Source organism: Protopterus annectens, chromosome 2.part0 (genome assembly GCF_019279795.1).
Source record: "Protopterus annectens isolate FY-2018-M chromosome 2.part0, PAN1.0, whole genome shotgun sequence".
NCBI lineage: Eukaryota > Metazoa > Chordata > Ceratodontiformes > Protopteridae > Protopterus > Protopterus annectens.
Window position 1 is genome coordinate 164,421,944 of NC_056728.1, and position 26,688 is coordinate 164,448,631.

The 26,688-nt window shown below is 37.6% G+C and overlaps 1 protein-coding gene across 1 annotated transcript in view; it reads right to left on the reverse strand.

Moving 5' to 3' along the window:
* The window catches only part of CNTNAP5 (contactin associated protein family member 5), a 4,019,360-nt gene that overhangs the window by 2,467,510 nt on the left and 1,525,162 nt on the right, over positions 1-26,688 (reverse strand). The window contains exon 5 of the mRNA XM_044060643.1: positions 2,146-2,349. Within this exon, the coding sequence (XP_043916578.1) occupies positions 2,146-2,349 (204 nt within the window). The remainder of the gene's footprint in view (positions 1-2,145; positions 2,350-26,688) is intronic.

The following is a 26,688-nucleotide window of genomic DNA, read 5'->3' on the forward strand; positions in this document are numbered from 1 at the left end:
GTGTGGATTTTTTAGATGTCATAAAAATAAAAGGCATTCTGTAATTAAAGCTCAAAGGAAAGTATTGTCTTTGGTAGAGTGTACCATCTCAAAAATGGAAGAGATCATTGATCTCTTAATTAGGAAAGAGGAAAATAAATAAATACATAAAATCGACTACCAGAGTACCTTCACTGATGATAACCTTCAATGTCTCTGAAGATGTGGTCTGAATTCTGTATCTCAGACTTGCTAAAATCAGAAGCATAATTACTGCCAAAGCTAGATACTTCCCATTTAATCAAGATCCTTTTTCTCTATCTTACTTTAGAGCTCAAAGATACAACAAAGCAGCCGTATTCTGGTGTACAGATGGCCTGATTTGCATGAATAAGCTTTCACCACCTGGCATCATCATCAACATGTACTGTGGGCCTATTTTACTAAATTAAAACAGCAATGAGTTTAATATACTGTGCCACTGCTTGATCATGTATCTTAATTAGGGATTTTATTCTTCATAAAAGATTTGTTGAAATTCTTAACAACAGATTCTTGAAAGCAATTTCAGGGGTCCTGATGTAAAAGGTAATGACAAACATGGCTGTTTATAATCATATACAATCACAACCAACTGTGAATGGTACATTAAACTTTTGATGAATCTATTTTTGTTTTTCTTTTCATGCTGTGATTTTCACATTTTTTTTTCAAATAAAAGTACTGCAATCATTTTAAAATGTTTCAGATACAGTGAGAACTAAACAGCATATAGGAGTAAGGAAGGTCGTTCTATGAAAAGATTTAATGTCAAGGGTTTCCTTTCACCAGAAGTGATTTAATAATTTACCCGTGGATTTCTACTATATGGATAATAACAAAGTGTCCCAATACAAGGTTCATGATTGGCCATTACATCTGCATTATTTCTAATGTTGACCTTGATTATTAATATATTCCATGATGCACACATCTGCATTCATAACAGTATTAAACATGAAAACTAATATTTATTTTTGTTAAAGTAATAATTATCTGAAAAATATTCTGCTGGCCTTCATCAGCGTATTCGAATACCTTAGTACAGCGTCTAACTCACATTGTGAGCTCACTGTAAATCCATACTCCTTTTCACTTTGTCCCTTGGCACTCCAATAATATTTTTCAATTCTAATTAATTAAAGTTATATTTATTAAAATGATTACCACACTCAGAATATGCTGCTTTTGGTAAAAATGTGTTTTGATATCTTCCTGTCTGAACAAATCTAATTTTGAACGCATCTCTCTCTACTGAAAAAGTAAAAATACAGAACTATGTGAGATATTGTGTCTCTAGACATTTATCAATCTCTTCCAGCTTTAATGTGAAATTTAGGCTAGAAACACTGTTAATTAATGTTCAAGATTTATAGTGAAAAGAAAAACAGTTTCAGAATTTCTGTTTATCAGGTCACTTGATGGGTACAATATACTCTGATTCCTGTGTGTTCCCTCAAAAGCAGTCTGCTATTATTAGAGCGGAAGTTCAATGTTACAGTGACCATATTGGTCATCTAATTAGTGTAGACTGGGAGAACTGTTTTTAAATTTATAAGCTCTAATCTACTTTATTAAGGTTGTGTAATGCTACAATACAGACTAGCCCTTAAAATCACCATGAGCAGACCACAAAATCAGTTGAACTACAGCAGTAAACTATAATTCATGGCAGGAATGATTACGCCTTCATATTTTGTGTTAGGACCCACGTCTAAGGAGCAAACAAAATGCCCAATATGGAGGAAAGAGCAAAATGGCACTAACTGCTCTATGCTTCTACCTTGGACCATTCCTCTTCCCCCAGGGATGATAATCTTAGATTGTTAAAGGCTAACATATACTTTCTGATACTGCACATACTGACCTGGGCCCTGGCTTTATTTGTTTAATTTAAATATTACAAAAAAGGCAAGACTTCCTTCCATAATCAAAGTACTAGACAAAATATTATGTAAAGAATATACCTGTCTGCGATTGCTGCATTAATTTTTAAATCCCATCTAAAGATATGCATTTTTAAGTAAATTATGAGCTAATGTTAATCATTTGAAACTCGATGTCTGTAAGTTAGTTATTTACATGTCAAGAAATAAGGTATTTTTGAACCCTGTATCTTTTTCTTACCTAGATTCATGTGCAGAGACAGTCTTCCCTTCTGTAACTCCAGGGTGATGTAATCTCCACGTTGTCCTTCTCCATGAAGCAGAACCCCTTCGCTCTGCATGCTCTTGAACTTGAGAGAGATCACATCCTTTACAGTGCTCATGGATTTCTGATTGAATCTATACATCAATGAGGTCCTGCCATCAAAGTCAGCTACATCAGACTCTAAGGCAAAAGAAGGGATGCAAAGAATGAACACACTCATGTCAATATAATCACTTTGTAAATGTTATTTTCTAGTCTTAATACAATTCATACTTTTACAAGCAGCAAGTCAGGAAAAGTGCATGATGGGAAAGTTATTCATGGTATAAACTGTTAAAATGTACATTACAGTGTGTGTGTGAAAATTGATGTCCTCTGGATTAAACGTATATTATTTTTTTTACATATACCATTATGTTACCTCTCAATCTCTTAATGCAAAAAAATCTGGAAAAAGCCCAACAAAATAGGGGGAAAATGGCCCAAAAATAGGGACATATTTTTATTATTGTTCTTATAAACTTAGAAGGTTGCTAGAGTAAAAGCATTTGTTTTTACACACATTTTCTGAAGGATGTAAAGTCTGAAAATGTCATTGTTTAGTGACTTCGGTCCTCAGACCGTCCAAATGATTTTCCAGAAAACCACAAATTCTATGAGGAACAGACCAAAAATATGTGCCAAAACTTTTGACAGTCTGCAAAAATCTGGACAGTTGACATATGCTTATGTGCACTAAACAAAAGTTATGTACTTACCATAATGTTAGATGCATGTTTTTTCTTCCTTCCTTCTCAACCTGTGAGTTACAGAATCCAATCGTATCTGAGGCCAGTAATTCAGACTTTGGCTTCTTAGAATGAACCCATCTTCCATAATGCCTTACACCATTTAATCTCCTCAAATCAAGTTTGCCCCCCCCCCCCTTACTGGACTGCTCTGAAAAATCAGTAATCAAAAAAACATTGGGCCAAGCCCTAATGAAGGCCAGCACATGAGGAATGTTGAGCCAAATGGAAGAAGACAGCACAGTGGTAAGTACACAAATTTTGTATGTGATGTCTAGGGTTATGGTAGGTACATAACATTTGTAACTCATGTTGTCTATTCTGCCTGTCTCACCATGTGTGATAGTGTCCTCAGCCAGGTTGACCTGGGTGGCATTATGGAATAACATTTTGGAGGATTGTGAAGCCAAATACAGCCCTCACTTTTGACTGACTATCAAGCTTATAGTGTGCAACAAAAATGTGAGTATTGGATCAAGTAGCTAATGAACAGATTTCATCCAAACATGCATGAATAAAGAAAGGTGTTGAGGTAGATACTGCCCTTGTAAAGTGAGCTAGGACAACCCACTGATATTATACCTACGAAAGATAAAGTTAGTAAGCCATCTGGACAAGGAGTCTTGAGACACTCCTGTCCCCAGTTTAGCCTTAGAAAAGGAAACAAAAAGTTGGTCAGACTGACTGATGTTCTTCATTCTACATAAATACAACCTTAACTGTTAATGCAGATCCAGACATTGAAGAACGTATTCTCTTGTATTAGACTGTTTTAAGTTAGACTCAGAGGCCACCTTAGGTAAAAAGGCTGGATTAGTCTGCAAAGATACTCTATCTTTGTGAAAAATTAAATAAGGAGACACTTACTTGGTAGAAGAAACTATACTCAGGAACAGGGTTTTCCAAGATACAAACTTTAAATCCACTGTGGCTGCAGGTTCAAAGAGAGCTCTAGTTAACAACTGCTGTGAAACTATCAGACCACAAGAGACAGAATCTCTCAAAGGAGCAAGGTCCTTTCAAGAAAGCTTTAGACAACCTCAGAAACTATATGACAAATCATCTTCACTGCAATGAAAATTAGAAATGGCAACCAGCTGAGCTTTAATAGCAGAGTAGCTTGCCTGAGTAAAGTATCTTAGCTAAGAAATCCAAAATGACACCCAAGGGAGCTGAAAACAGATCTAGTCCTTTAGAAGCAATCCAAATGCTAACCCTTTTCCATTTATTGCAGTAGGTTTTCCTAGAGTAAGTCTCTTGAGAAGAAGAAATAATATGCACTACCCTGTCAGACAGCTTGGGATTACTGGCCATCATTGCAAGTGAAAGAAACAAGTGGTCAGTTTGAAAGATTTGAGGTCTGGGTAAGGCTTTCCAGACAGACTGGAAATTAGAACCAAAAATGGAGCCAGAACCTGAGGATTGTAAACCAGGTGAGGTCAATGGAAGGAGAACCAAACTTGTATGGGGCAAAGGAGGGATATAAAAATCAAAGCTACCTTGCACCAAGCTGCTCTTCACAAGAAACTGACAATTAGGGGAGTTGGTGGGGATGCATACAGGAGATCCAGTGGGCAAGCATGGACTGGAGTGTCAATTGGTGACTGTCCCTCCTGCTAGATCAGGACAATCTAGTTGGTGCTGTCTGAGGGTACAAGCAGGTTGTAGCAAAGCTGGCTCCAAATGGTGAAAATCGTCAATGCCACTTACTGTTTAAGGGACCACTCATGCAGCATCAGTGTACTCTGTATCACCATGTACACTAGTATGCTGGACCTCCTTGGGATAAGCATTGCTACCAAAAAGCATTTAGAAGATATTGTCCAATACCACACCCCCATGTCCACCGAACATAGAGGGTAAGATCAGATATTGCCTTGTTTACTGAGATACCAGACAACTGCCATATTGTAAGTCTGGTTTGATATCATACCTTTGGGGAGATGATCGTGAAAAGCCTGCAATGCCAAGATGAATGCTATCATCTCTAAAATACTGATGTGTAATTTATTCTCTAATTGAGACCAAGTATCTTCAACTATTCTTCCCTCAAAATGTCCCCCACCATAAGACACAGGCTTACATAGATGCCATGGCCTTGTGTGAGAGAAAGACAAAGGGGCATCCTGCCGCACACTGTCAGATGTCAGCCATCATGAGACATGATGGCAACAAACCTCCTTGAGTTTTATTGGATGCATCCTCAGAGACCCCTGGACAGAGAGAACATGGAAGTACCCTCATATAAAACCTGGTAAGATGAGTTACTAAAATGTTGCCTGACACTGAATGTAGGAGACAAAGAATCAGAGCAGTGGGTAGCCTCTGAGGAGGAAGAAGAATATGACAGGCCTTAAGACAAACTGAAGGCAATCCTGAAGGAAGAAGAATTGGCAATCTGAGCAGAGGTGTCCAGATGGCAACCTATAAATTCCAATGGCTCTAGTTTGTTTTATCAAAAGTTACTGTGACCCCTAAGGCTAAGCACAAGTGAAGAAAGGAGTCACTTGCTTGAATTAGTGATGCTCCTGAAGTATTAATAATGTGCCAGTTATCCAGGTATACAAAGACTGGAATCCCTGCAGCCAAAGCCTGGCTGCTACCATTGCCATACATTTGATGAACAACTGCCGGTAGTCTGTGGTGAGACCAAAGAGCAGTGTTCAAAACTGATAGTAGCTGGCTCCCATCTGAGTATGGAGAATCCTCCTGGATTGTCTGGTTATCTTTGTGTGGCAGTAGGCATCCTTGATGTCTGCTTAGCACATCCAGTCATCCTTCCTTGGCAGAGGTAGGGTGCACTGCAACACTACCTTCCAGAACTTGGTCTGCTTGATGAAGAAGTTCAATCTACATAGGTCCAATATTAATGCATTGTCCTTTTTTCTCTTTGTCACCAAAAATAATCTTGACTAGACCTGGTTCTCTGACTTTCTCAGGTCTGGTGGGACCTCCTTTATGACTCTTTTTCATAGTAGGTTTTCTATCTCTCCTGCTGTTCCCTTTCTTTTCTGGGGTGGAACATTTGGAAGGGCCTTTTAATGAAATGCCAAAATGCCTGACAGGTGCTAGTGTAGCTTCTGTTATAACGCTCAACACCCAGGAATCTGTGTTTATAGCCTCACAGGCTTCAGGGTGGAAAGGCAAGTACCACCAGCTGCCTCCAGGTTGCACCAGCTGTTTAGGAACTAAAAGGGATTCTCAGAGAACGATATTCTAAAACCCCAATTTTGCAAATTGCTCCTATCCCTAGGGGTATCTGTTGAAGTCCATCCCACCACACAGCCTCGGGGGCACAATACCCTGGAGAGTCCTGGGCAAATTGTTGAAATTTCCTGAACAACCACCACTTACCTTCCCTCTAATTGCAGGGAAGGTCCTTTGAGGGACTGAATAGCAGACCATCCCTGCAGACAATGTTTTGCCATCTTGCTTACTCCTTTTCAGTGTGCCCTTTCAGTCCAAACAATGTGGAACCATCAAACTGTACATTCAGAAAGGAAGCCTGAAAACTTTCTGCAAGCTTGCAGAGGTGCATTCAAGCATGATTGCGCAATGGTAGGCAAGTGTCTGCTGCCCTGGCTACTGAATCCACTGTGTTAGATAACAAGCACATGCACACATTGTAAACTGACAGCATGGTTGTCAACTGAGTCTCCATAGACTTAGGAGTCTTGACTGTCATTAGAGATGTTATCCTACCTCATTCACCAAGTCCCTCTGTAGTCTAGTTAGGTGTGTCATGTAGTTCAGCTGTAGATCAGTGTATGTGTGTATACCTTTAGGAAGCTATCCAACAGCTTGCACAAGTGTATAAATGCTGAGCACTTGCAAGTCTGACTGCCATTTTGTAGTTAACTATTGAGATGTAAGCATGTATGTCTGTAAGGTCTGTCTGTTAACCAGTTCATTTATATTTTATGATGCAGCTATCCATTCTGATGTGTTCCTATGTACTAAAGCATCTAAAGGAACTATCCCGCCTGCTTGTCATCTATGTTACAGAGGGATGAGCGACATGGTGTCAGAAGTCGCATGTCTAAAAGGGCATGGTGTCAGAAGCAGCATGTCTAAAAGGACATGGTGTCAGAACCAGCATGTCTAAAAGGACATGGTGTCAGAACCAGCATGTCTAAAAGGACATGGTGTCAGAACCAGCATGTCTAAAAGGACATGGTGTCAGAAGCAGCATGTCTAAAAGGACATGGTGTCAGAAGCAGCATGTCTAAAAGGACATGGTGTCAGAAGCAGCATGTCTAAAAGGACATGGTGTCAGAAGCAGCATGTCTAAAAGGACTTGAGGCCAGGATGGAATCCAAATTATTCATTTTGAGTTTGAGGGGCACCCAGTTGTAACTGGAAGAATATACAGGAGCGAATCATCCCTACAGCATGCATACTTCGCAAAACAGGTCAGAAACGAATTGTAGATATTAAAACTTGTTCAGTACTATTTTATATGGAAAATATGAAATGAGACATACAGAATGTTCTAAACAATATTTGCATAAACAGATATGTCTGATACTGATAAAAATATTCAAATTACTACAAAAAATGTTTGAAATAAAGTCCAAATTGCATAAAACAAATAAAATAAGAAGAAAACAAAAGCATTTTCACTAAGCGTGTATTTTTCATATTAATTAAAAATATTTTTATTTTATTTTACATTTGTTGACCGGGAGTGTCTGACTGAGCAAAAGCCCTTTATCAGTGGAGGCCCAGAGTGAAAAGCTCCATAAGAATACAACAAAACAAATGCTGCATACAGTTTATAACAATATAAAAATATGTAATAATTTTAATGATACTATGAAACAAAAAAGATCATAATAAAAGTATAGTAATTAATATGCTACAGTTAAATACATTTGTTGATCTAAGGTTTAGTAAACAGAGTACAGGAAAAAGCTTTGGAAGATAGTTTGCTAGTTGTGATATCTGAGTTATCAGAAGTGTATGAAGTGTTTGCATGTTTGTTCAGTAGTACAGTAAAGTTATTTCACAGAATACAGCCATTTCAGAGCATATTTCACAAAGTACAGTATTTCAAAGAGTTTATTGTGCATCTGAATGTTATTACAAGCTTACAAAATAGTTTGTATGTACATATTTATAAAACCATTTTAAAGTGTATGCAAATACATACTTTGTGGGCATGACAGACAGATTTCGAAAACCCAGTGCATGTGTGTTTGACAGTAATATTGCAGAGAACTGGAGAGTGTCTGAGCAAAAGTACATTTTCATGCGGGCTGCATTTTCTGATAAAGATGACTATACAAAGGCATTTATTCTGTTTAATTTAGTTGGGTCAGAAGCCATAGAAAGGGAATGTTAATTTGTGTATACACCTGCTATCGGTACAGGAGAGGGGAAAACCATCATATTGTTGTACTGGCTGACTCAAGTGAGGACCCTAAGTGCTTAAAACATAAATTTAGAGAAATGTGTATCCCCAGAAAACATTACAATGGAACGGCACTTATTTACACAAGGGATCAAAAGTGGAGAAACTTTTGCAGCATATAAAACTGACGAGAAACAAAGCTAAAACAAGCAGATTTGGTGATTTAGGATGAGGTGATAAAAGACAGACTTAGGTGTGGTATTAATGATGATGTTGTGAGAAAGATTTTGCTTTGTGACAGTGATTTAATTTTGATTAAGGCCATTGAGATTTGTCAGATATATGAGCTCACAGAAAAGTACACAAATATGCTTACAAATGAGAATAGCTCTAGCAGGCACAATGACAAAACTCATGTTGATAGTATGCAGCACATAATTAAAAGAAACAGGCTAAGGCAAGCACATGGCAGCAACTGTAGCCCCTGCAACATTCAATGATAAACCCCACAGCTTTCCAGCAAGGTCCAGAGTTCGCACAGTGTCAGTAAAGCATAAGAGTGAATCAGCAAACTCAAAGCAATCCAGTTTCATTGCCAAATGTCATAATTATGGTGGAAGTCATGAGTCTAAAAGGGAAAAATGTTTAGCTTTTGGTCAACAATGTCACAGATGCAATAAATGGAATCATTTCAAAAGGTTTTGTAAATCAAAAGGCCCACTTTCTTTCATTAAGAGGGAACATTTTAAGAAACAAGTTGATCGATTAGAAGGCTGCAACCCTACTCTTTATGTGGATGGTGTCAGTGCTTCAGGAAACAGTTAATGCAATAGATTTAAGGGCAAATAATGAAGTATTTTGGACTGTTCAGATAAATGGCAAATCCACAGAGCTCAAAGTTGACACTGGTTCCAAATGCAATGTTATGTCAGCAGAAACATTTGCTAGTGTGTGTCATGGTGAAAGGTTTGATTTGGCAAAGTATATGAAGCTTGTTTCTTATGGAGCTGAAGAAATTCAAACCAAAGGTTCGGTAGTGGTTTCATGTTACTCTGCTAGAAGCTATGACTTGTTATTTTATTTGGTCAAGAGGCACCTCCAATCATTATTAGGGCTCAGAGATGGTTTGAAAATGGGACTGCTTTCATTTAATAAGGAAGTCCAACAAGTTAGCTTAAACAACTCCTACTCCAATTTCACCCAGTACATTTTTTCTTCCTACGCTGATCTTTTCTAAGACAAATTAGGGAGGCTTCCAGTTGTGTACTCCATGAAGTTAGACCTAGATGTCAGTCAATTTGCAAGGCCAGCACATAAAGTTCCAAAAGACATGCAGGACAGAGTCAAAGCTGAGCTAGATAAAATGGTGCAACAAGGTGTGATCTGTCCAGTTGCAACTCCAACTGAATGTGTATCTTCCATGGCGGTAGCTCATAAGAAAAGCTCAGATGACATGAGAATATGTATTGACTCAGGAGATTTGAACAAAGTGCTAAAAAGACATCATCATCCAGTATGTATAAAGAAGTCACAGCCTTGATGCCAAATGCCACTATTTTTTCTGTCTTAGATGCAAAGAGTTCATTTTGGCAAAATCAGCTTGACAAAAAAATCTTCATTGCTCACTATGGTCCATACTCCATTTGGAAGGTACAGATTTTTGAGAATGCCATTTGGGATAAGTTCTGCAAGTTAAGTCTTTCAATGTGCAATGGAGCAACTGTTTTCTGGGTATCCTTGTGCTACTACAGTACACAACATACTAGTAGGAGGTCACAGTGAAGATGAGCATGACAGAAACCTCAGAAAAGTTCTGGAAAGAGCACCTCAAGTAAATCATAAGCTCAATCTACAGAAATGTAAATTCAGGTTACAAGAAGTTACTTATGTTGGTCATTTATTTACTATAACAGGTCTACGACCAGACCCTTCAAAGCAAACCGCTATTCTCAAGATGCCAGCTCCAGACAATGTTCAAACCCCTGCAATGTTTACTTGGCATGGTTATCTATCTATGCAAGTTTATTCCAGACTTGAGCCAACCTTCAGCACTGCTTAGAAAGCTGACAAATAAAGATGTAGCATGGTCTTGGTTAGAGCAACACCAAAGAGCATCTGATGTCCTGAAACAGAGAATCGCCAGTCCACCAACTCTCTGACACTATGATGTTCACAAGTCAGTTACTCTTTCATGCGATGCTTCGAAATTTGGTCTTGGTGCACTCATTCTGCAAGAGGGTCATCCTGTTGCCTCTGCATTGAGAACTCTTACCCAAACTGAAATGCAGTATGCCCAAATCGAGAAAGATCTTTGGGTAATTGCATTTGCATGTTCAAAGTTCCATGATTATGTTTAAGATTGACCTATCCAGATCAAGACCACCAACCTCTCGTCACTATCTTCTGAAAACCTATGCAATCAGCTCCAGCCAGACTGCAACATATGATGCTGACATTGCAAAAGTATAATTTCACACTCATCTACAAGAAATACAAACTTCTTTATCTTGCTGATAAATTATCCAGATTGCCCAGAAACACCACACAACATAATGAGAATGAGAACCTTGATTTTGAAGTCATGGAAGTGTGAAATTTTTCTTCCACACATTTTGATGAGTTGAAAGCTCACACACCCACAGATTCAGATTTACAAAGGCTCAACCACTTTATCAATCAAAGATGGCTGTCAAGGCAATCTAGTTTATCTCAAGAAGGGCAACCTTATTTTCCATACAGAGATGAGATTTTGTCTGATAATGGTATAATTATGAAAGGTCCAAAAGAAACAGAAAGGTCATCATTCCTCTCTACTCATCCCTCATCAGACCCATTATAGAGTACAATACCTCTTTTGGCATGTACCTTGCAAGACATCTGCAACAACGAGAAAGGCCACAGAATACCTCACTAGGAGGATTACCGGCCTCAAACAGATGCCATACGCAGACCGTCTCAAAAAACTCCAGCTCTACTCTGTCGCATCTTGCCTACTCAGAGGCGATCTCTGCCTAATATACAAAGCCATGTCTAACCCAGATATGATGGACATAGTACACTTAAAGAAATCCCAATATCTCCGAGCCACATGCTCCAGGGACCTAAGCCTTGTCACCACAATAAACAGAACATGCTGGAGGGATAGATTCATGTCCCAGAGACTTTCCATGCTCTGGAACAGGCTACCCATTGATGTCAAGCAGAGCTCCTCATTAGCCCTCTTTAAGGGAAATCTTGACAATTGGATGGGAAACAGGAAATTCACCCTGGGGATCACTCCTGTGGTGCTGCTCAACAAGGACACAGGAAATCAATTTCTTGTTTGGCTAGGCTTATATAGGCCCTGGGGCTGATAGCCTAGTACATACCTATGAACCTATACACACACACACACACACACACACACACACACACACATGTGTGTGTGTGTGTGTGTGTGTATATATATATATATATATATATATATATATATATATATACTGTGTTACTGCTATATATAACTTAGCTCTGATGAAGCTTTGACAAGATTCAAAGCACGTATCTTGTTTTAACCTAACAAACCATGATTTAATCAAGCAATACCAACTTGAATCCTGTTTTGTTATTTTTAAGAATGCAAAGTGATATTTGAGAAGGGTCTTACATAAGAAGTTATGACAACAGTCTATTTTAGTCATTTGTATTCCTGTACACCTACTTCCCCCCTTGTATATATATATATATATATATATATATATGTATATGTGTATATATATATATATATATATATATATATATATATATATATATATATATATAACATTTGTTTACTGAGAAATTCCAACTAGGTATGAACCCATTTTCAGCACAGGCCTGGGGAGAATTGATCCACTGTACACATTAAACAGAATTAAAAAAAATCGAGGAGTGGTTACAAATATTAAGACAATAACAAAGTAGTACAACATGTGAATACAATAAAAGAAAATAAGCAAATAATAGGGCAAGTAATAAAGCTGACCATACATTATATACAAGAAAGAAGAGAGCTCCTAATATGCATTTTACATAATGATGCATGAAAAATATACAACAGAATAAGTAATAGGCCATAAAAGCCATACACTCTTTCTGCCAGGAGAACAAGGTAGTAAATTTCAGTCATAAATTTTGGGACAGATAAAGGTTAGTATAAGAATATTAAGAAAGGACATTAGAAGGTTAATGACTTAAAGAGATTTGAAGCTAGAATGTAGGCAATGCAGGAAGGGAAGTAGGGTATATAAAGAAAGTTTATTAAGATTGGGGAAGAAGGGACTAGAAGAGAGTACTAAGATGGGAGGGAACATGAGGAGATCAGCCGAGACTTGAAAGAATAGTAGTGGGGTATAAGTCTGATTGCTTCTGAAATGCTATTCCATGATTTGGCAACAGTGCGAGTACAGACTAATCCCGTTATTTCTTTGAGGTTTGTAAATACATAGTAGATACTTGTGAGAGGAATATAGGTCATGAGATGGAATATAGTGTTGAAGTAGTAATGATGTCGTTTGTGAAAATCAGGAGTTGTATAGTAATTTGTGAGTTGATTAAAGGTGTGAAGGTGGGGTAGTTCGAGTCAATTTAGGGACTTGATAGCAGAGCAATGGTGAGAGTAGTGGGCCTGCCCTGTGGCAAATTTACTTATTTTATTATAACACTGACTATGTTTTGCTTTGAGGGAAGAGTGAAGATTGATTAGGATAGGGGAAGAGATAGTTGGTGGCAAGTGTTAGTCTTGTGGAGTTAGAGATGAATTTCTTAGCCCTATACATCATGCCCAATTTTTGAATTTTTTTTTTTTTTAAGTTGTTGTGTTGTCGATAGTTATAACTAACATTTTTGTATGTGAAACCACATTGATTGAAGTATCATTCAGAGATGTAATAGCAAAGTTAGAGGTAACTGGAGAAAATTGTTTTGGTAAAAATAGAAGTGCAGTTTTTCCCCTTTTGAAGCTCAAAATCCCATATAATCGAAATTCCTTTTCATGAGACAAAAATCCTGAAACCCTGAATTTTTGAACAGTGAATTTTTCCCATGGTAAATAAACACTTGCCCAACATGCCATTTTCTCCAATATAGTGCAATCCTGGAGTTCATATTTATATCTAGGGAGTGTGTGGAGGGCCTAGCTGGGTTTTATTTACTACAGTGTGTTTTTTGTTTAATTTTTGGGCAAGTGTTTACTTACCCTAGGAAAAATTTGCCATTCAGGAATTCAAGGTTTTGAGATTTTCGTCTCAACAAAATGAGTTTTGATTAGAAGGGATTTTGATGTTTAGAAGTAGATCGATGCATATATATCAGTATGTATTTACACACACACGTATATATATATATATATATATATATATATATATATATATATGGATATATAACATTTCAAATCTGTTATCATTGGACTTAAATGATCGAACCTAATAAGATTGAAAAAAATATTTGGCTGCATGACAAGTCTCCTGACACCCCACCCACAAACCCATGCAAATTATATATATATTTTGACATTTTTGGATGGACTGTCATATTCAAAAAGGAAATGGGGAGGGTATGGAACTTATTTATGCTTAGGATAAAAGGGAAAGAAAGGAATGTGTAGGTTCATAGGTTGGTACTAGGCTATCAGCCCTAGGGCCTATACAAGCCTTGCCATAATAATTCCCTGACTATTTCATTCCACAGTATTTACTTCCCTGGACCCCCATCTAGCAGGGTGATTGACATGATCCCCGGGGTTAATTTCTTATCTACCATCCAATCATCAAGGTTCCTTTTGAAGAGGGCCAAAGAGGCGGTCTGCTTGACATGTATGGGCAGTCTATTCCAGAGTCTGGGGAGTTTCTGGGTCAGTAATCTATCCCTCCAGCATGTTTTGTTCATTGTGATGACAAGGTTTAGATCCCTGGAGCGTGTGTCTCTGAGAGATTGGGATTTCTTTAAGTGTAGCATGTCCAACAGCTCTGGGTTTGACATGGCCTTGTATGTTAAGCAGAGATCGCCTCTGAGTAGATGATATGTGACAGAGTATAGGTGGAGTTTTTTTAGACGGTCAGCATAGGGCATCTGCTTTAGGCCTGTGATTCCTTTGGTGAGTTATTTCTGCGGCCTTTCCAGTTGTTGCAGATGTCTTGAAAGGTACATACCAAATGAGGCATTGTATTCTACAATGGGTCTAATGAGGGATGAGTACAGTGGGACAATGACCTCCTTTTTTCCAGATGAAAACCCCTTAGTGATGAGGTGTGCACATAAAAGGATTTCCTGACTGTTGTGGTGATGTGGTTATCGAAGGTAAGACCACTGTCCACCTGTGTCCCTAAGTCTCTTATCACACTTTCAGTGTTTAGTGTACTATCACCTAGGTGGTAATTCACGGGTACATGTTTTTTTCCAAAGGGGATAACTATACATTTCTTGGCATTGAGCTTGAGTCCATGGCTCTGGCACTAAGCATCTGTTTCTGTAAGTCCCTTTTGTAGAATATTCACATAATTTGGGGATTCAATAAAGGCTCCCAGTTTGCAGTCATCTGCAAACTTTGTTAGCCAGATTCCCTTAGTGTTGGCCTGTACTTCAGAAAAGTAGATGCCAAACAAGAGCGGTCTCAGGACTGAACCCTGAGGTACTCCACTTATCACTTGTCTGGAGATGGATTTGGAGTCAGCTACTTTTACAGTGTGGGTTCTATCAGTAAGCCAGTTGGCAACCCATCGAGTGACATAGGGATTAATGTCCAGCTTGGTAAGTTTATCTTTGATTCCAGAGTGGGGGATGGTGTTTAAGGCCTTGGCAAGGTCCAGATAGGCTGTGTGGACCACCTTACCCTTGTCCACGGCTCTGGAGACTGACTCAAAGAAGTTAATCAGGAGACAAGATCGGCCCTTCATGAGCCCAAACTGCATGGGTTGCAGTGTTTGAAGGCTGCCAATGTCTTTGTTTATAAGTTCCATGATAATACGTTCCATGGCCTTGCAGATCAGGCTTGTCAGACTGATGGGGCAGGAGTTCCTGGGATCAAAGCTGGATCCCCCCTTGTGGAGTGGGATAACTGTAGCTGTGCACCACTCAGTGGGCATGAAGCCTGAGGTGACTCTATGATTAAACATGACACTTAGGTGAGGTGCCAGTTCATTTTGTTGTTCATGTAGTACACAGCCTGGGATGTCATCTGGTCCCATAGATGCAGTATTCTTAGCTTTGGAACGTGCGTTTTTTTTACCTGTGTGTCCGTTATTTCCGGAATTTGGCAATCTTTCGGTATTGAGATGGGGTCTTTAGGGGGTGAGAGTGTGGAGAAGTTTGCATTGAATCGATCTGCCAGGATATTGGCAATATCCTTGGGATCAGTATATTTAAGCGGATCTGAGCATTGCCATTTAGATTCTTGACATGGCTATAGAATGCCTCGTGGTTGTCTTTGGAATCTTTGGCAATTTTATTTTCGTAACTAGCTTTGGAGGATTTTATGAGGGACCTCAGTTTCTTACTGAGGCTGGTAAGGGAGTTTTTTTGCATCCTGGGATTTTCCTCTTTTCTGCAACAGTTTCTTCCTTTTGTTGTAAAGTTTATTTTTGGCAAGGGACCACCAGATTGGCTTCCTTTTTTTGGAGGAGAGCATCTTGGTTCTATTGAGGATGGCACGATTCATGCACGAGTGGATGTGTTCATTCAGTGCCTTAGTCTAAGATTCAGCAGTCAAACTTTCAGTTCCAATCTGCATGGGTGTCATGACGTTTGTCACTTCTGACTTGAGTAGCATGAAGTTGGCTTTGGAGAAGTTTTTTATGGATGTTTCCTTAATGGGGGGTGGGGGTGGGATGCGGATGTCAAGGGTGATTAGCTTAAGTTGAGACCTGACCAACGAGGTGGTGAGCATAGGTGTGGAGCATTGATTTCCCATGTTGGTAATGACCAGGTCTAGGATATTAGAGCCCCTGGTGGGACTAAGGATTAGTTGATACAGAGCATCGGAATTTCTGAATTCCAAGAACCACTGGGCAAAGATGTTGGTACACAAGTAGTTTTCCCAGTTAATGGTAGGGTAGTTGAAATCACCCAGGTTGTATCTTAATATTTTCCAGTATGCTTAGAAAGGTGTAGTGAGCATTTTGGGGCATGGTGGGGGATCTGTAGTAAGCTACAATTTGGATTGCAGTCTTACCTAGTGTTAGTTGCACCTGGAGAAGTTTTGATGCATTGTGTTGGGCAACTAGCCTAGTGTTGTGAATATCATTGGTGAATATGGACACTCCTCCACCATTAGTGTTTCAGTCCTGGTTTGGTGGCCTAAAAGTGTGGAAAGAGTTGTAGCCTGTAGAACATGTCATGCTATTAAATCTGGCAATGGAAAGTAATGTACGTATAAACCTTAGTGAAGTGCATTACCTGTTAGTAAAGAGTAAAGGATTAAAGTGTGCATCTACTAAGTGTTATGTAGTATGTCAAAAGAAATAAGAATCTGTGGATGAGTCTAAAGAAAATAAGGAAACATGATAGAAACTTGTGTAAATAAGAGAAGAAGACATGATTAGCCAAATAAAATTAAAATGTGAGAGAGGGAATAAAAAAGCTTTATCTACACTGTTACTAGCACTAAAAGAAAGGTGAAAAAAGGGGCAGTGCTTGACTGGACAGCATAAAAACAACAACACATGGTATATATTCAGGATATATGTTTTATTAGGCAAAATAAATTATTTTCTTTACTTCCATTATGAGAAAAGAGAGAAGAGGAAGGCTAGGAAGTAATAACATGTCTTTTGGAGAAATGAAGGGCCCCTGTCAGATATCAGTGGAAGCATACAGGCCATACCCCAGTGACATACAGAATATACAAAGCTCTATCAACACATGGGCATGAATTCAAACAGATGTTACTGCCAATGCCATCTCAGTAATGCAGCTGTATACAGTACAGTAAATGCAATATTTAGCAATTCAGCAATATGATAAAGCCACAATGAGAAAAATCTCATTATTTTTCCATTAAAATGTCTCTAAATTGAATAGCAGTGCAATTAGAGCTAATCATATTAGTGTTATCCATACTAAGTCACACAACACAGCTGTACAAGCACTTTCAAATACATGCACACTCACACACACCTGCTATCATACCCCTAAATGCACACACATAGCAGCATGCATGCTTCCCCGCACACACTAACACAGTTGGCTTTGCAGTACTTGCCAGCTGTGTTACCAGCTTTGACCTTGCCATTGACATTAATGGGTGTAGGCTATCAAAAGGAAGGATACACTTTTCCCCTTCAGACAAAGAAATAATGGCTAGAGCAAGTCTTTGTATCACTCTACTCTGCTACTCTTATCTCAGCAAAGAGTGTGCTATGCCCCTGGAATACCAAATTTCTTATTCGAATTGACCTTATGTGTGTGTGTGTGTGTGTGTGTGTGTGTGTGTGTGTGTGTGTGTGTGTGTGTGTGTGTGTGTGTGTGTTTGTAATTTTTTAACTGAATTTTCACTGCAATCGTAAATTTTTTATCATGTTATGTAATACCATCATTCTTCAATACTATTACATAAATGTAAATGCATTGTCTTCATATTATATTGATGTTCATGGAGCTTTTCTCACCAGGACTCCATTGAAAATGGGCTCTTCTTGGCCCAATGGACTATCCCAGTAAACAAACTGTAAAATAAATAAATAAATGTGGCATTCCTCTGAGAGATCAGCATCGACAGCAGTGATGCCATACTGGTTTCTGAAACAACAACTGGGATCACACTGACCAAACCCAGATGACAGAAGTTTGTGCAATGGGCAAATATTAAAATGAGCAGCAGAATTTTAACTTATTAAAGCACTTAATTTTTTTTTTATTTCTCCACATTCTAAGCAGCTATAAAAGTATCACAACAGATACTTAGCTAGTTATTTCACAAAAACTTACCTGTAAACTCTCTGCTTGTTATATTCTAGCCCATATGTGATTATTTAAATAGTCTTAAAAAACAAAACAATTTCAAAGTCAAATAACTTATCTCATCAATCTATCCAACCTTTTACAAAGGCCTTGGATATAAGTTTGTATTGATTAACTTTTGATAATCAATATGACTCCAACATTTTATTATCTTTCTGATGTGCCAAAATGTCATTTTTGTTATACTGTTATGATTATACAAATATTTATAGACATACCATCAGTTAAAAATGTAGCTCTACAAATACATATGATCAACATGAATGGATTTATCCTCAATTAGTTATTATCTTTATAGATATCATCACTAAAAATGTAACTATTTTTCTATACTATGTTAAATACTAAAGTCTTTATCAAACCACTCCATAATTAATCTTTGAATGTATCAAATACAATGTTTTAATGTTTGTTAGATCAAGCTCTACAGCCTAATGTAGGCCTGCAAAGAGCTTTCCACCTGTATAAATTGGATTGTAAAACCTGTTAACAATCCATTTGCTTCTTAAACAGTCGCAGAATACTTGCATTAGTGCATTCCACTGAAAACCATCTCAAAGGATTAATACTGTATGATAACATGAGACCAGCACAAAAGCACTCTTATTCTTGGTAAACAGAAAATAAGATTTTATTTAAGCATCTAAATTCACAGCCAGTCTATCGCTGTGAACACACTTACACATCAGTAGCAGATCACCTCCTAATTACTTATAATTGCAGTAAATGAGCAAGGTCTAACTAATCTATTCTGACAAATCAGTTTCTGAGATTGTGCTATTTGTCTTGTATACCATTTCTGAATTCTACCATCTGAACTGAGCTGAGTCGAATGAACAAAACACAGCACAGTCCTCAATGTATGGCCTCAGCACATATTTATAAAGTGGAAGGAGGATACACATATTCCTACTAACAACTGTATGAAATATATGTCTAATCTCTGTATAGCACCTCCTGACCACAGTTTTTAAGTTATCTTCAAATATCAGTTCAAGGTCAATCACCACCTCCAAGCCCTTCATCATGCTGACACTATGCAGAATACTGCTGTTCATTGCGTAAAGGCTAAACAGAATTGTTGGCACCAAACTAAATAACTGTGGTTTTGTTAACATTAAAATCAAGAAATATTTATAACAGCACTTAAAACTTTTACCTTCATATCTTATCACAAGAATAAGTTATTATTGAATACATTATTCCTTTTACTGAGAAACTGAAGGGATAATACAGGGTTTCCATAGCCGTGTAACATGTTTAGAACCTTCTTCTTTGTCTTTCGGCTTTGTTCCGGTTAGGGGTTGCTACAGCGGGTAACCTGTCTGCTCATGAATGGTAGTGGAGTTTTTTATGGTGTTGAGTTACCAGCCCGGCGCCCAACTTTCCACAGAAGGCACACTCACACCTAGGGCTAATTTAGAGTGCCCAATCACCTACAGCATATCTTTGGGATGTGGGAGGAAACCGGAGCACCCAGAGGAAACCCACGCGACCACAGGGAGGACATGCGGACTCCGCACAGAAGGCACCCCAGCCGAGGATTGAACCAGAGAACCTCTTGCTGTGAGGTGGCAACTCTAGCCGCTGCACAACCGCGGCCGCCCATAATATGTTTAGAACCTATTGTTCGCAAACAATTAACCATCTTTCTATCTCATTTGTGAACTATGCTCAGGGTATGGATTCTACTCATGCTGATTTAAATACTGCAAAGACAGTGCTTTTCTATAGTTATTTCCAAAAACCCGTCCATTACCAATGTTTGTAGTTCCAGACCTCTGTATTGTTTTGGAGCAATGCAATAGCTAGAAGATCAAATAAACATGTGATCAATTCTGCAGGCTATATAAAGTACTGTTACATAATCATCCATGTGAATTTTTCCACTTTTGTCAGCGACCATGCACCTAAATGCATTCTGGGAGCCTGAGCTCTTCATAGGTTCATAGGAGGGTACAAGGCTATTGGCCCTAGGGCCTATATAAGCCTAGCCAAAAATGTACCCTGGTTTTTGCCACCCAAGAAAATTATTGTCCTGTGCCCCTGTCGAGCAGAGCCACAGAAGTGATCCCCGGGGTGAATTTCCAATCTTCCATCCAGTCTTCAAGATTTTTCTTGAAGAGTGCTAATGAGGAGCTTTGTTTGATATAGACAGGTAGTTTGTTCCAGAGTATGGGAAGTCTCTGGGACAGGAATCTATCCCTCCAGCATGTTCTGTTTATTGTGGTAATAAGGTTTAGGTCCCTAGGGCATGTAGCTCGGAGGGATTGGGATTTCTTTAAGTGGAGCATGTCCAACAGCTCTGGGTTTGACGTAGCTTTGTATGTTAGGCAGAGATCGCCTCTGAGTAGGCGATGTGCGACGGAGTAAAGCTGGAGTTTTTTGAGATGGCATAAAGCAGGAGAGGAAGGAAGGGTAAGCCAAAAGGAATTTAAAAAAAGTAAAATAGAAAAGAGGAAAGGCACCAGAATAGATCCTTGGGGGACACCTTTCTGTAGAGGGACTGATGTAGAGGTTGATAAATTGAAATTAACTTAGAAGCAGCAATTAGGTAATTTTTGAACCACGGCAGTGTGGTATCATTAATGTCTATTTTAGTGAAAGGATCTAAAAGGACTGACCTCGACAGTTCTTCGAAGACTCTGGTGAGGTCAGTAAAAATTGCTCTAATAATTATGCCTTTGTCCATTCCAAGGAGAATGTATTACAGAGTTTCCAAAGAACTGTAAGTGTACTAAAACCAGACCAAAAGTCATGCTGCCATAGAGAGAGAAAGTTGTATTGGTTGATGTTTTTAGTGAATGTAAATAAAGTAAATTTTCCGGAATCTCATCTAGGAAATGGAGAATAGAAATTAACTAAAAGTCTGATGAGGGACTGGGTTTCATAAGGAGAGGCTTTACAGTGGCATTTTTCTAGATATTAATCATAATATTAAATGTAATACACTGGCTGTAGATGTGATTCAGTGGGGTTATGATGTCTCTACAATGTTGTCGGTACTGGGGGAGGGGGTAACAAATTTATTCTGTTCAAGCAGAGGACAGACATCCTTGGATGTGATAGTTCTGAAATAGAATGAAGAGATGTATGGAGGGGAGGTGGGACTCTCAGATGCGGTTTGCAATTGGCTAAAGAAAGGTAAGGAGAGACAGAAACTGAGAATATAATTCATGGGGGGAAGGCTCTTCTGTCCTTTAAAACAGTTGACCTCTATCCAGAAGTTTTTGGGTGATTTTATTTGTAAAGTTTGGTATGATTAAATGACTTTTATATTGGTGTATAGCTTGCCTGGCAAGGTTTCATAGCTGGGTGCAGCACAGTCTATTCTTAATAGTAAGAATTGCTTTCCAAGAATGTCATGCCTTGTCTCTGAGTTGCAGAAAACCTTTAAGCTCAAAGGTTAACCAGTTTTTAGTTCTGGGTTTGTACAATCTTTGGTTTATTGGGAAGCAGGGTAGACAATGTAAAGGTGAGTAGCTCTGCAGCAGTGCTAAGGCCAGATGAGTTCAAAACTTGTGACCAGTCAATTAAGGAGAGGGTGGGTTTAAGTTTGTTAAAATTATTCTGTGACTTATTAAGAAAGATATGAGCTGTGGGGGTATGTTTACATATGGATGATGGATATGAAAACTAATACGGCAGTGGTCTCCGAAATATTGTGGGTGGATGGTGACTTGTGAGATATGAAAAGGTTTGTTAGTTAATATGAGGTCTAGGATGGAGTGGTGAGATATACTAAGGTTGGGTATAGTAAGATGAGATATGAGCTGGGTGAGGTTCAACTGTATCAGAAGAGTATTCAGCTTACTGGAAATGGGACTAAAAAGGTTGATACTGAAGTCTCCAAGTATATGACATTTTTGATGTTATTTGTGCAGGAAGGTATTTCTTTTAGTAGGTTATTTAGTTTAAGGAGTATGGAGGGAGGTGGAAGGTATGCTACAGCCAGATGTAGTACCGTATGCTTGTGGGAAGGAATGGATACAAATAGCCAGCTAGAATCATTATTTGTGTTAGCATTTCCTTGACCAGGTAGTTGGATAGTTAATTGTGACTTGACCATCGAAGAGTTTCATTTCATTTCTTTGTTTTGCACCTGGTCTGAAGACAAAAAAAGTAGTTGTAACTGGGGAATAAGTGATGTAAAAAAGGACCATTAGATTTAACCCACAATTCTATGATAGCAACTAAATCAGGCTTATGTAAGGAAATGAACACATTAATCTGGACAGTTTTGTTATAATTTCTGCATTAATTAGGATACAGGAGAGTGAAAATGGACCTGCATTAGCTCAGATATTACCTGGAGAAAGAAAAGAAGTAAGACTGATAAAAGTTTGTAGAGATGTTTGGGCAGGTGCAGGGGTAGATTATTAAATGCAAAATGTATATATATATATATATATATATATATATATATATATATATAGGTGTGTGTCTGTATATGTGTGTGTATGTATGCATTATATACATTAATATATATATATATATATATATATATATATATATATATATATATATATATATACACATATACATACATGCACACACATACATTTATATATGGGTCTACTTCAGTAGAACAACTTACCATAACACAAAACCACACATAATTAAGATGACAATACAGAACTTTCACTTTAACAAACGTTCATAACATCGCAATTTTAACATGGGAAAAGAGTTAGTTGACCAACATGGTGAACTTTGCCCTTTTTCCACACTGCAGTGCAATCTTGGAGTTGGTATATATAGTTAGGAGTGGTGTTGGGGGTAAAGCCCCCCCCCCACATAGGGAGATGTGAGGGGCAAAAATCTCCACTTGAGTGGACTTAATTTGCTGTGGTTTGTTTTATTTGTGGTGGTGGCCAACTGACTTGTTTTCCCAGTTTAAAATTCTGATGTTATGAAAGTTCATTAAAATTAACTTTCGGTGTTATGGCAAGTTGGTCAATAAAACAGATCCATATATATATATATATATATATATATATATATATATATATATATATATATATATATATATATATATATATATATATATATATATATATATATATATATATAAATATATATATATACACATATATATATATATATATATATATATATATATATATATATATATATATATATATATACAGAGAGAGACACACACATTTTATGTATATGTAATAAGGACTGATTAACAGAAGTCGTTGGAGTGATATGCATGGTAGGATATGGTAATGAAGGGAATATGGAGGATATGTACAGGATACTTAACTTGGAATAAAGAGAATATAGCATAAAAGTATTAAACATAACGGGGGGGATTTATGAGTGGGGACCACTTGACAGAGTGCTTTATATGGTAGGTATTGTTTGTAGGGATAGTAATGGGTGCTGGCAGGAAGAGCAAAAGTAGATAGGGAAAAAAAGGTGGAGTAAATTCTGTTTAAGAAGAGAAAGATGCATAGTGCTCTATGTTAAAGATACGTAGTGCTGTATGTTTAAGATACGTCATGCTGTATGTTTAAGATACGTCGTGCTGTATGTTAAAGATGTGTAGTGCTGAATGTTAAAGATACGTAGTGCTGTATGTTAAAGATGTGTAGTGTTGTATGTTAAAGATGTGTAGTGCTGCATGTTAAAGATGTGTGGTGCTGTATGTTAAAGATGTGTAGTGCTGTATGTTAAAGATGTGTAGTGCTGCATGTTAAAGATGTGTGGTGTTGTATGTTAAAGATGTGTAGTGCTGTATGTTAAAGATACGTAGTACTGTATGTTAAAGATGTGTAGTACTGTATGTTAAAGATGCGTGGTGCTGTATGTTAAACATGTGTAGTGCTGTATTTTAAAGATGTGTAGTGCTGCATGTTAAAGATGCGTAGTGTTGTATGTTAAAGATGTGTAGTGCTGTATGTTAAAGATACGTAGTACTGTATGTTAAAGATGCGTAGTGCTGTATATTAAAGATACGTAGTGCAGTATGTTAAAGATGTGTAATGCCGAATGTTAAAGATGTGTAGTGCTGAATGTTAAAGATACGTAGTGCTGTATGTTAAAGATGCATAGTGCTGTATGTTAAAGATACGTAGTGCTGTATGTTAAAGATGTGTAGTGCTGTATGTTAAAGATACATAGTGCTGTATGTTAAAGATGTGTAGTGCTGTATGTTAAAGATATGTAGTGCTGTATGTTAAAGATACATAGTGCTATATGTTAAAGATACGTAGTGCTGTATGTTAAAGACACGTAGTGCTGTATGCTAAAGATACGTAGTGTTGTATGTTAAAGATGTGTAGTGCTGTGTGTTAAAGATATGTAGTGCTGTACGTTAAAGATGTGTAGTGCTGTATGTTAAAGATACTTAGTGCTGTATGTTAAAGATACTTAGTGCTGTATATTAAAGATGCGTAGTGCTATATGTTAAAGATGCGTAGTGCTGTAGGATAAAGATACGTAGTACTGTATGTTAAAGATGTGTAGTGCTGTATGTTAAAGATACGTAGTGCTGCATGTTAAAGATACATAGTGCTGTTTGTTAAAGATGTGTAGTGCTGTATGTTAAAGATGTGTAATGCTGTATGTTAAAGATGCATAGTGCTGTATGTTAAAGATACATAATGTATGTTAAAGATGTATAGTGCTGTATTTTAAAGAAACAAAGTGCTGTATGTTAAAGATGTGTAGTGCTGTATGTTAAAGATACGTAGTGCTGTATGTTAAAGATGTGTAGTGCTGCATGTTAAAGATACGTAGTGCTGTATGTTAAAGATGCGTAGTGGTGTATGTTAAAGATACATAATGCTGTATGTTAAAGATGTGTAGTGCTGTATTTTAAAGATACATAGTGCTGTATGTTAAAGATGTGTAGCGCTGTATGTTAAAGATACGTAGTGCTGTATATTAAAGATGCGTAGTGCTGCATGTTAAAGACACGTAGTGCTGTATGTTAAAGATGTGTAGTGCTGTAAGTTAAAGATACATAGTGCTGTATGTTAAAGATGTGTAGTGCTGTATGTTAAAGATATGCAGTGCTGTATGTTAGAGATACGTAGTGCTGTATATTAAAGATGTGTAGTGCTGTATGTTAAAGACACATAGTGCTGTATGTTAAAGATGTGTAGTGCTGTATGCTAAAGATACGTAGTGCTGCATGTTAAAGATACATAGTGCTGTATGTTAAAGATACGTAGTGCTGTATGTTAAATATACGTAGTGCTGCAAGTTAAAGATACGTGGTGCTGTATGTTAAAGATAAGTAGTGCTGTATGTTAAAGGTACTTAGTGCTGTTTGTTAAAGATGTGTAGTGAAAAATGTTAAAGATATGTAGTGCATTATGTTAAAGATACGTGGTGCTGTATGTTAAATATACGTAGTGCTGCATGTTAAAGATACGTGGTGCTGTATGTTAAAGATAAGGAGTGCTGTATGTTAATTGTACGTAGTGCTGTTTGTTAAAGATGTGTAGTGCTGTATGTTAAAGATACGTAGTGCAAAATGTTAAAGATATGTAGTGCTGTATGTTAAAGATACATAGTGCTGTATGTTAAAGATGTGTTGGTGTATGTTAAAGATGTGCAGTATTGTATGTTAAAGATACGTAGTGCTGTATGTTAAAGATGTGTAGTGCTGTATGTTAAAGATACGTCGTGCTGTATGTTAAATATACGTAGTGCTGTATGTTAAAGATATGTAGTGCTGTTCGTTAAAGATGCATAGTGCTGTATGTTAAAGTTACGTAGTGCTGTATGTTAAAGATGCGTAGTGCTGTATGTTAAAGATATGTAGTGCTGTTTGTTAAAAATACGTAGTGCTGCATTTTAAAAATACATAGTGCTGTATGTTAAAGATACGTAGTGCTGTTTGTTAAACATGCGTAGTGCTGTATGTTAAAGATGCATAGTGCTGTATGTTAAAGATACATACTGCTGTATGTTAAAGATACGTACTGCTGTATGTTAAAGATACGTAGTGCTGTTTGTTAAAGATGCTTAGTTCTGTATGTTAAAGATACGTAGTGCTGTACGTTAAAGATATGTAGTGCTGTTTGTTAAAGATGCATAGTGCTGTATGTAAAGATACGTAGTGCTGTATGCTAAAGATACATAGTTCTGTATGTTAAAGATGTGCAATGCTGTATGTTAAAGATACGTAGAGCTGTATGTTAAAGATGTGTAGTGCTGTATGTTAAAGATATGTAGTGCTGTATGTTAAAGATGTGTAGTGCTATATGTTAAAGATGCATAGTGCTGTATGTTAAAGATACGTATTGCTGTATGTTAAAAATGTGTAGTGCTGTATGTTAAAGATACGTAGTGCTGTATTTTAAAGATGTGTAGTGCTGTATGTTAAAGAAACGTAGTGCTGTATGTTAAAGATACGTAGTGCTGTATGTTAAAGATGCGTAGTGCTGT